Below are 11,471 nucleotides of genomic sequence, written 5' to 3'. Positions count from 1 at the left end.
ACAAATAAAGTCACAACACTTCAAAAAAGGAAGATATATTGCATATTTATAAAATACCACGAGAGGTATCCTTTTTTCTTACAATAAAATCTAATACAAAATAGAAAAAAAATCAAATGAATTTATGATTTCCTCAAAATAATTTTAAAACTACGAACAAATAAACTATTCTATGAGTGTACAAGTGTGAGCGGGAAAAAAATTGAAGCGTGCTAGCCTGATCTAGTTATATATATATATATATATATATATATATATATATATATATATATATATATATATATATATATATATATATATATATATATATATATATATATATATATATATATATATATATATATATATATGCATCTACTGATCTGGCATGCCTACTCTAGACTGACTAGTACGCAAAATAATTTTATCAAATAGGACATGGTGTTCTTCGATTGGATAAAGTTTCTCTCGCATCTTCCATACACATATCACGCCATTGTTGAACAATATCCTCCGAGATCTTGGTTGCATCCTTATACACCGCTAAAAGTCCACTCCTCGAGAAACCAACAGCATAGAGACCATTTTTTCCTTTCCACTCTTTTGACTTTCTTGGGAAGCCATCTTTCTCTGAAAAAAAAGTTTTCTCCTGTGCATACAAGGTTTAACAGGTTGAATATGCTTTACTTGCTTGCGATTGTAACAATATTGGATAGTGTATATTTATACCTTTAACCAATAAGGTACATTGCTTTTGTAACCTGTGGCAAGAATAACAACATCAAAGTTCTCGGTTCTTCCGTCAATAAACTCCACACCGTGCTCATGAAAACACCGCACTCCAGGAAAAACCTACATTATCCAAGAAAAAACTACATTACTAAAGAGATTATATAAAAATGTAATCAAATTTAAGATATGTAATAACAAAATATGAAAATTACATTAATACTTCCAGACTTAATCTTTGCTATGGTTCCGACATCGAGAACTGGCGTTTTACCAGAAACGCCCTTAAGCTCCATTGGGCCAAGGCTTGGCCGAGTAATACCAATGTTGGTTGTGTCGCCCATAATGAAGCGTGCCATCATAAGGAGAAACCGGTCCACAGCCTGTACAGGGAACCACCTGAGAAGCCATAAAGAGATCCCAAAAGTGGAGCACCCTAGCATCTCCCTAGGCAGAACATGCAACTAAAAACAAAACAAAAAATCATTAGTCATACATCAATAACTATTACATATTGTTAAATATATGCTTACTTATAAATTAAGCACGGTACTATAAACTAACACGAAAAAAGGAAATACATGACCCTCATTTTTGTTTTGTAAAGAGCCAACAAAAAAAGTAAAGTTAGTCATGGGCCCCACACAAATAGGAGTATGCGACTTGTATTGTTATTATTTTACTTAGATGTGTGAAAATGGCCGGAGATTAATAGTATGCCTCGTGGCCACATTAAATTAAAAAGCATTGTCTAATATATTGATAATATAAAGGTCATCATAAAGATAATAGTGTTTGAAATGAAACATGCGGTGCTAGCATTGGTTAATATGTACTGACTAAATAATAAAATAACAAGTTAATGAAACATTTTAGCGAGAAAAATCATGTCAATTATGTGGTGATTTTCCTCGCAAAAAATTACATGATAATTTTTTTAAGATAAATAGTATGATCTGATTGGAAAAAAAATGTGGCAAAACAATTACATCATGAATTCCCTAGAATTAAAAGATATATGTGATGATTTGTATGGAAAAAAGTTACATGATGAATTACGTAAAATTATTAAGTATATTATAATGAAAGGAATGCGTAATTGACAAATAACAGATCAAAAAACATTTAATTATACACAGTGATTGCATAGAAAAGAATTACATCATTAATTTCTAAAGTGGTGTGCTTTGTTAAATAGAAAACACATAGTAAATTGAAAGATATCGTAAAAGATGAGAAATCTTCGATCAATTCCAAAGAGAAAATAAATTAGACTCACCGTGCCCCGAACGACCATAGAAGTTATTGCATTGTGGTTGGCGAGGTCCAGAGACACTTCCATCCCAGAATTTCCACACCCGACGACAAGGACTTGTTTTCCAGCATAACCTGCACCGCTACGGTACTCACAGGAGTGCATGAGCTGCCCTTTGAACCTTCCGGTGCCCTCGATCTCTGGCACCGCTGGCTCGGCATTCTCTCCGGTGGCAACAACAAGCCACTTACAGCGGTACAAAGTTGTTTTGCCGCTGTACGTGTCCTGCTCACCGCCGATTGGTAGTGAGGTGACCTCCTTTGTGCGAATCCACCAAAAGTCTCCATTGAATTCGGCGCTGACGACGGCCTGGCGGAACTGTGGCTCGATGTTGAACCTCCTTGCATAGGACTCGAGGTACTCCAGAAACTGGTCCCTTGCCGGGTACGTGGGGAAGCTTTTGGGGAATGGCATGAGTGGGAGCTCGCAGAATTGTTTGGGGAGATGCAAACATAACCTGTCGTAGGTGCGGTGCCTCCAGAGTGAGCCGATGCAGCTACACCGCTCGAGCAGCTTGTATGGAACTCCAGCCTCGCCGAGCAGTGCGGCCATCCCCAGCCCTGCCGGCCCTGCACCAACGATGACGACCGGCACGGGGATGTTGTCGACAGGGAAGCCGGTAGCCGGTGGCGAGTGGGGGTTGCAGTACAACGGGTCGTGCGACCTCTTTCCTTCAGCCTCCGCGAAGCAATCCATGACGTCGTGGATGAAGGCGGCGGGCGTCAGCTGCAGACACTATTGCTATCCACTGTGATCGATCGAGGAAGAGGTTAAGCTATATAAGTGACATATATGTGGCGTAGCTCTATTTCTCATCCCGCGAAGCATGGGGTAGCGGATGGGATGGAGCGGTGGAGGAGGAGGCTAGCGCAACTGTTGTTCCAAAAATAGCAGAGAAGATGGAATCTAGTGGGTATACGACTAGTATCTCCTCCTCTCGGCTGGTTTCCCGTCCCTAGAAGTAGGGAGTGGTGGCTGTGTTCAGCGGCATTTCGATCTTGGATTGGAATATTGCTTGCGGATATGCATGCATATAGGTAGAACCTTAACGGCCGGCTCGATCGAGCTGCGCGCTATAGCAGTCGTACGTCACCTGACCAGGGTCTGCGTTAGATGCATCGCTTGGGGGGTCTCTGGCTGTCCGCAGACGTTGGAGATCTGGGGTCTGGTTTTCGGATAATAAACTAGTAGCACTTGTTGTGTATGGGTTGATCCTTAACTCGTGGAGCAGCACGAGACTAGGAGGAGCATGCGGCCGGTGGGCTAAGAGGAGGAGCTGAGCTTGCGGGCGGACTGCTAGGAGAGGAGGATCGATCGGGGGAGGGAGAAGGCACCGGACAGGAGGCAATCGAGGAACCCGTAGTCATAGTTTATATTCGATTTGTTTGTTTGTTTTTGCGTGGTCGGTTAGTGGTTGGTTTGGGGGTCTCGGTCGGACCCCGTGCCAGCCTCGACTCCCTGGCCGCACGCATGCCTGTGTTGGTACTTGTGGTTTTCGCCCGGGCGATGTGATCGATCTGCAATGGAACCTGTGTCTGTGTGCGCGCGTGCAAACAACTTTGTGTAGACGTAGTTTTCAAAAATTAAAAAAAAACTTTGTGTAGACGTACGAGAGATTAAAACACCTAGTAATTTTTTGTTCTAACCCGGGTGCTTTATCCCAACTTATTTGGCCGGGTATTCTCAAACAAACTCTGGTCAGATAGATCTATGATCGTTGCGGCTAGCTGTTTGAGTTAGTTACTGGATATGTGCGCCCTGTTATTCTATGCGAGTTTACTGGGGAATATTCGTCCGGATAAAAATGGCTCTGTTATTTCCATCGTTGGATAAGGATTAACCACGGGTGGCAGCTTCAAAACCAAGTGCGGTCCTTTTGCTATCAAAAATACTACTGGAGTATCAAAAGAGAACGCAGTCCTTTTGTTTCCTAAAAGTAAAATTTCATGCTCACCGAACTGATCCTAGCCAAAACATAGAGAAAACAAGCACGTACCAACTTCTAAACTCAAATAATACAGAAAGCATCGGAAACTAACCTGAAACGTTCATTCGTTGACACAAAGGTATACCTGAGTGTGATGTGCCATTGGATCTCAGATATGATCTACCAAACACACCGTCAGGCGAGTCCCGTGTGTGTGTGTATATCTCGATAATCATGTACTGTCGATCTTGTCGAGTGCAAAATATGACAAATTTAATCATCGTCTTGTATGATGAAACTCCTGGCTCAAAAGGATCTTGGATGTGGCGAGCTGTCGAATCAGCAAGGTTTAGGCATCATTGCATCCCCAAATACTAAAATCTATCTGCTCAGAGAATGCAAACACTAAAATATATCCAGATAAACTTTAAACTTTGCCTCAATAAAGATTGTATATACAAGTACGCCTGGTAAAGAAAAAAAACTTCGATTAAGCAAGCACTAACTCGCTAGGTTCCCCACAGGGTGCATGACAGGAATATTCCTCGTGTGGAGTTCGGTACATACATCATCGATCAATGTGTACATGGTGAGAACCTAGCTTCCATGATAATGAAAGCATCATTAGCTATAAAATCTTAAGTAAATGGTTGCGCTTTAATGAAGAGATAATGGATGAGAGAGTTTGCAAGTGCTTGTTGTACCGAACATGGACACCCTTTGAGAGGTGAATGTCTGTATTGTACAGATTATAATCCACCACTCCATCGGTAAAACGGTAATTACATATCACTACAATCTCGCGCAAACAGTCCTTACAAACTATGTTATCGAGTTTGACTTGCCGCAAACTTTGTCATGCCTCATGCCATTTTTGCATGTAAAAAGAATTGTATATATAGCACCTTTCCTTTGCAAGTTAGACCATCTCCAACAACAGACAAAAAACATAGCCCTGGCCAAAAATTATCTTTTAGGTCAAAAACGGCTCCAATAGCAGATCAAAACCTACATGGCGACCAATTTTTTTTGGCCCTAGTCAAAGAAAATTGTTATATGAGTCATATATTTGGGTCTCCACCTCACCCACAGAAACCTTAGGGCATCTCCAACGCCAGACGCTTAGACGGACGCCGGGATAGATTTCCTATTGATTTCCCGGCCGATTAGCAGTTAGCCCATCAAATCCTAGCTTGAGGTGTGGCATCGATGCAAAGGTTTGCATCGGGCGCTAGCCCTCTTTTCTTCGTTCTGTCAGGCGTGCGTGGTGGTAATTAGCGCTTGAAGTTAGCGCTTAGCATTGGGAGGGTGGGGCGCTTAGGTATTTTTTATTTTGCGATATTTATTTTTTCCCTTCCTAAGCGCCTCTTGAAGCGTCCAGCATTGAACATGCTCTTAACCGCATGTTGTAATACGGTTGGCTAAAATTATATGTGTAGTTACACAATGCTCACAAACAATGAGTTCTTTTTTTAACACAACGGCAAAGCTTTGCCTTTATATTGATTAACAAGGGGAATGACCGTGCATGGAACTCAAAAAATGCTGGCGAAAAACCTAGAGTAAATACAACTCGAAGAATGAAAGCACACAAAGTGACTACTCTCCCAACATGAGAATATCCATTTTGCACCCGCCTCCGCCAATTTATTGTTTCATCTTTAATCTTGGTGACCATAGTAGTGGCCCCAATAAGGACTCCATCCCTCTCGTTATAGGGGTTGCCCAATCCTATCCATGCCCCGGAGGCATCATCTATCCTAACCAAAGCCGCTAGATCCAAAGTGCAGAAGCGGGTTTGACTAAGTCGAGGGTGCCAAAGTAGCCAAACTCCTCGGATGACAAACCATGACCCGACTCACCTTGCAGTTGTCGCCCGAATTCTTATCAGTAGTTCAACATTTCAATAGAAACATCCAAGTGCGTGAGATAGTATATTGTTAGCAAGGTGACACCAGCCGTAGTGCCATCATTTTCACTCCAATCCTTCAATTTATCAACCACTCTGTCCTTAAGGTGTAGAATGATAGGACGTCACACATGAGCCGTGAATAGACGAGACGGTGCAAGGGAACCACTAGATTGCCATCGAGGTCGAAGGCTTACCGTTTGATTCGGACTACCATACATTTCTAATAGTTTGTGTATGGTTAAGGAAGCAAAGATTTATCCATTTACTTTGAGAGAACTGGTTACTACTGTGTTAAAAATGTTTTATATTATGAGATGAAGAGATTAGCTTTTACGTTTGACTTAAAATATATGAGAACTTTCCCAACTATGCCAATTCAAAAATATATGGACAGGTGTAAGGGAATAAAGCATATATATTTTGAACTTACACGCGCAAGTTATTCCAAACTGAAAAGGCTATACGCCTATACCTAGCATGCACGTTAGGCCTAAAGACCCTGCATGATCCAACAAACACAAAAATATCCACTTAATTACTAAGCTTAAAAAGTAGGGGCCTTGTGCCTCGTGGCGAGGGTAAAGCAGTTAGGACTCACGGCGTGTCTTATACTCTTATTTAATCTGAGAAAGTGTGTGTTGACAGTTCGTGCAGCTCCTTTATTTAGCAGTTAGGCCAACTTCAACGCACGATCACAAACGGCCGTGTGTTTTGTTCGGTATTTATTCATGAGCGTCCGTTTGCCCGTCGGTGCATCCAACGGCCCAATGCATTTGACAATAGAGTCCGGATTTTAAATTTGAATTCAGATCTAAAATAGACACCTAAGCAATTTAAACGATAATATATTACATTAAGTCCAAAAGTCCCGCCTGAACGGTTCAATATCATTAACTTAAATTAAAAAAATAAACTTAAACTAAAAAGGAAACCCTCGATCGGCCATCGCCGCTGGCCGTCTTCACTGCATGTCGTCACCTCCGTTTTCCTCGTCCGCGCTGCGGACGATGAAGGGTGGCAGCTGTCATAGGTGGGTGCACTACTAGGGAAAACTCTAGTAGTAGCGCGGGTTTAATGCCCACTAGTAGCGCGGGCTGCCATGCTACTAATAAGGCGCTACAGCTATTACATAGCAGTAGCGCGTGCGACACGTGCTACTGCTAAGATACATAGCGGCAGCGCTTGTTTTCTCCCGCGCTGCTGCTAATCTAGCTAGTAGCAGCGTGTTTACTATCCATCGCTACTAGTATTCTTTTTTTAGTGTATTTATACGCCGTTATACAAATTTTGGTACAATACCAATTATGAGGTTTATATCATTATGTCCATAACAGTGTGTCAAATGAAAGTGAATTAGGTTCAAGTGGAGGCAATATGTGGTGCATGTCAAAAGTATACTACTAATCCAAACTTGATCTAGTTTGGACTAGTAGTACTTTCGATGTGCACCACATGTTGCCTCCACTTGAATCTAATCCGCCAGCACAAGCTATTTAATTATCATCATAGTCATTACCACCAACAATATTTATTTAATCACCATAGTCATAGTGTAGCACATCGTCATCTTCAAACTCATTCTAGCTAGTTAATCACTCCTGCTGTTCTCTCTCAGGTAAAATAACATAAAATATGTGTAGCTCTCCTCCTTCATCAAGTTGGAGCATGCAGATGAACCTGTCTCCTAATCGTGGGCTGCGCTTCTGATTGCTGCCCCTAGTACTTCTCTGCACTCCTCCATCACAAATTTGGTCCAGTCTTTCACTATTAAGCATTCCTTGCTATTAGAAATCCTGAATGCACTAAAGTGCATTGTAGGATATCTTGGCCGTAAGCTAACAATACTCATGGTACCTTTAGTCTCGATCCCATGAGGCACAACATTCATCGGGAGTCCCTGTTGAAGAACATCGTATAGTAACATACTTAGCAATGAAGTTTAGCTTAAAAAATAATGTATGGAAAAGATGCACTGAGGTCAAATAGTAAAAATCTTACCATCTTTCCTAAATAGATGTGACCATAGTTCAGTACGAACACTATTGGTCTCACGTTTTCAGTACTAACATTTCTAAGTGCAGGAAGAAAATTTGTCTTGACAATATGAAGATCCTCAAGCCATGAAACATAATGACTTAGCTCCTCGCAGTTTAGTTCAGCCCCGGGACAGTAGTAGGTCCTGTCTACCAAGCGCTGGACATGTTTGCTTGAACGGAAATAAGCTGACAATAGAAATTAGTTGTCAACTATTTTTGAATAAACAATATCAAAGACATAAATATGGTTGAGAAACTCACATAATGGTATAACTGGAGGCGTCTGCACATCGACCCCGATGTCGATATTACCTTCAATATCGTCTTCCAGACGAATATCAAAGGTGATAACCATATCAGGCTCAAATGCATAAGTTTTGCATAGTGCTCGCCAAGTTTTGCATCCAAAATAGGTGTAGTCGTCTGCGTTGTATAATTTTGCGTGGAAAATACAACCATGTTCGGTCTTCAAGTAAACTTTCTTTACCTCCATAGTACGACTGAAACCTATCTTATCCAAGATAAAAACTCTTGCATGGCAGGGGATACGCTAGTAGAATAGTAAAAAAAATATTATAAGTTGAAGCAAATGAAGCAGATGTCATGCTTAATTACGAAAAAAGACTTGTCGTTGTGACTTACTGTATCCACTTCGAAGTTCTTGTCCAGCTTGATGCTGAAGCGCCTATCATCATCTAGGAAGATTCCATCGCACAGGTCGCGCTCATCTTTGCAGTATTTGCAAATACCGAAATCCTTTTCGTTGTCAGACATTTCCTATGTTCATAGTTGAAACATTAATTGAAAATCGATCGAAGACAACTACCAGGATACTCAACACACAAATCCGGGGCACTTGATATTTCCTACATATTCTGGCACAAGTCATGCCAAAATTCACGGAAAAATCCGGCATGACCTTTGCTAAAATAGGACATATCGAGCGCCGAAATTTGCCGGAACGGAAATGAATCAACACTCCGGCAAAACATAAGCCACTAGGAGGTGTAACCTGCAAACATGACCGGCCACTTGGGCAAGCACATATCCTATTTGAGCAACACAAGATATACATTTCAAAATATCTTATAGGACTCATATTGACATGAGCATTCAATAAGCAAAACCAAATCGTAAAATAAATAAGTATTCAAATTAGCATGCATTCAATAAGCAAAAATAAATCATCTCATGCGTCCGTACATCGTCGAATATTATCACTAATACATCCCGAATAGTATCATACATATAACATTACTAATACAACTAAAACCCTAGCGCACGACGGGTATCGGCGCGGGCGGTGGACACCCAAAGAGAAGGAACCATCACAGGATCATAGCTCCAGTGAGATCCCTGGAGAACCTGCCAGGTATTGGAGAACCTGTGCTCCAGCGCAAACAAGTAGCGACGAACGTGCGCGTCCTCCTCACTGACACGGTGACGCACCACCTCCGCGGGGTCCTCGAGCCTCTGGACCGTCACTGGCCCACGCGACCGCCACCAAAGAAGGTTCGGGTCAACGACAGGCTGGCTCCTCACCAACCTGCGCCCCTCGGTAGGTAGCGCCTCTCAGTACCACCCCGGCGAAGCCCAGTCCCGGACATGGCCCATCTGGTGACGTAGGTGTCCTCCGCCGACTCGACGACGAGGATGCGGGATAGGCACCGTCGACGTCGATGCGGGAAAAAATGCTTTAACTAAAAAAATAAGAACAAATGTGACATGTTCAACTAGTTCTATTAATTCAACTAGTTCTTATGATTAAATCTAGTCAATTAATTCTATACCTAATAAAATGAATAATGACATAAAAAATGCCTATGCTTTGCAGGAATGTTGACTCCTTCCCGGTGCGGCAAATCCCGGACACTCGATATGTCCTAGTTTGTAGCACAAGTCATGCCGAAATTCACGAAAAATTTCGGCATGACTTTTACTAAAAAGTGGACAAATCGAGAACCTGAAATTTGCCGGAACGGAAATGAATCAACATTCCGGCAAAACATAGGCCACTCGACTTCATTCCCTGGAAACAACAAAGCCACTAGGGCACAATCGAACCACTTCAATAATGGAATATGCAAATGAACATCAATGACATATATCATATAACAACAATCTTGTTTTTTGTTTACATAGCAACAATTAGTTTAACCAAGTTTTTGAAAGAAAAACAATTCTGTTTTTTGTTTTTTGAATGAAATTACTATTTAGGCATTTTCATAAAAAAATTCCCTAGCTAATTTCCTAAAAAAATTGCTAATCATTTTTTCTAAATGCTAAAAAATGCCTACTGCCCTAAACAAATCTAGGGTTCATATGAACACCTAGGGTTCATATGAACACCTCGGGTTCATATGAACATCAACACAGCATCAACACATATATGAATTGCCCTAGCAGAGAGAGAGGAGGGTATGGGAGAGGAGAGGCAGAGCCTTACGGTGACTGCGGCGAGGGAGGGGCAGGCGGCATCGAGGACGGGGTCGGGGCTCGGGCGCGCAGCGGAGGGCGGCGTCGATGTCGGGGTCGGGGGCGGCGTCGAGGTCGGGGTCGGGGGCGGCGTCGAGGGTGTACGGCGGGCGGCGGCGGTGGTGAGGTTGAGGGCGGCGGCGGGCGGCGGCGGTGAGGTCGAGAGCGGCAGGGCGACGGCGGCGATGGAGCAGTTGGGGAGAGGGGGAACTGGAGGGGAAGGACTTAGCGAAATTTTGAGCCCGCGCGGCCGTAGGTTAAGTCAAACTAGCAACAACGCGTTTTGCCGGAACGCGCTATAGCTAAGTTAGCTATAGCGTGTCGAGCGAAACGCGCTAGAGCTATTCCTTTCTGTTTTATAATATCAATAGCGCTTTGCCCTGAAAAAACGCTACTGCTAAGTCTAAGCATGTAAAAACTTCAAATATATACATTGGTCATCATTGATCTTTTTGTGTAGAATCTAAATAGTCAACATGAATCCTCACAGTACCTGTATAGGCACTGGTGAAGATTCATATTGCAGCCACAAATCCTACACATATAGTTCAATGAAGACCAAGTGCTCGAGATAGTTTGAGAAGTAACATATTTAAGGTGGTAAACACGTTGTTCGCTTAGCAGTATGGGACTAAACTTAATTAGGTGCAATACTTAGCAGTAGCGTGTTTTGAAGAAAAACGTTGCTAATAAGTACTTTAGCAGTAGCGCGTCCTTGGAAGGGCGCTACTACTATATCTAGCCTGGGGGCAACGCCGTGGCAATTATAGTAGTAGCGCTTGTTTCACCTAGACCGCTACTGCTACCGTGCTATTAGTAGCGCGGTTTCCTGAAGCTCGCTACTGCTAATTAGCAGTAGCGTCTGTTTTTAAACCGCGCTGCTGCTAAGATTCTGTGTATAAGGTTTTCCCTAGTAGTGGTGGGTGGCGACTGTGGTGGTTGCGGTGGTTGCACTGTAGGAGGCGGCGGCGCCTGGGCGGTGACCACGTATCGTTCCTAACCCACACAGCGGGCCTTGACACCAACTCCGGCATGATGGGCAACGTCGTAGTCCACGTCCAGGGCTGGCCCACCAACGCCGGTTCCACCACGGCTCCG

At 42.8% G+C, this 11,471-nt stretch overlaps 1 protein-coding gene across 1 annotated transcript; it reads right to left on the bottom strand.

The window, feature by feature from the left end:
- Window positions 1-367: 367 nt before the first annotated feature.
- LOC109777467 (indole-3-pyruvate monooxygenase YUCCA4-like) lies at window positions 368-3,606 on the bottom strand. The gene is made up of 4 exons (XM_020336099.3): window positions 1,988-3,606; window positions 924-1,172; window positions 709-831; window positions 368-628 (listed from the first exon to the last, which is right to left on the bottom strand). The coding sequence occupies exons 1-4, from the start codon at window positions 2,717-2,719 to the stop codon at window positions 407-409; spliced, it is 1,326 nt and encodes a 441-aa protein (XP_020191688.1). The 5' UTR covers window positions 2,720-3,606; the 3' UTR covers window positions 368-406.
- Window positions 3,607-11,471: the final 7,865 nt, after the last annotated feature.

Source organism: Aegilops tauschii, chromosome 3 (genome assembly GCF_002575655.3).
Source record: "Aegilops tauschii subsp. strangulata cultivar AL8/78 chromosome 3, Aet v6.0, whole genome shotgun sequence".
Classification (NCBI taxonomy): Eukaryota; Viridiplantae; Streptophyta; class Magnoliopsida; order Poales; family Poaceae; genus Aegilops; species Aegilops tauschii.
This window is presented reverse-complemented; position numbering and strand designations above follow the sequence as displayed.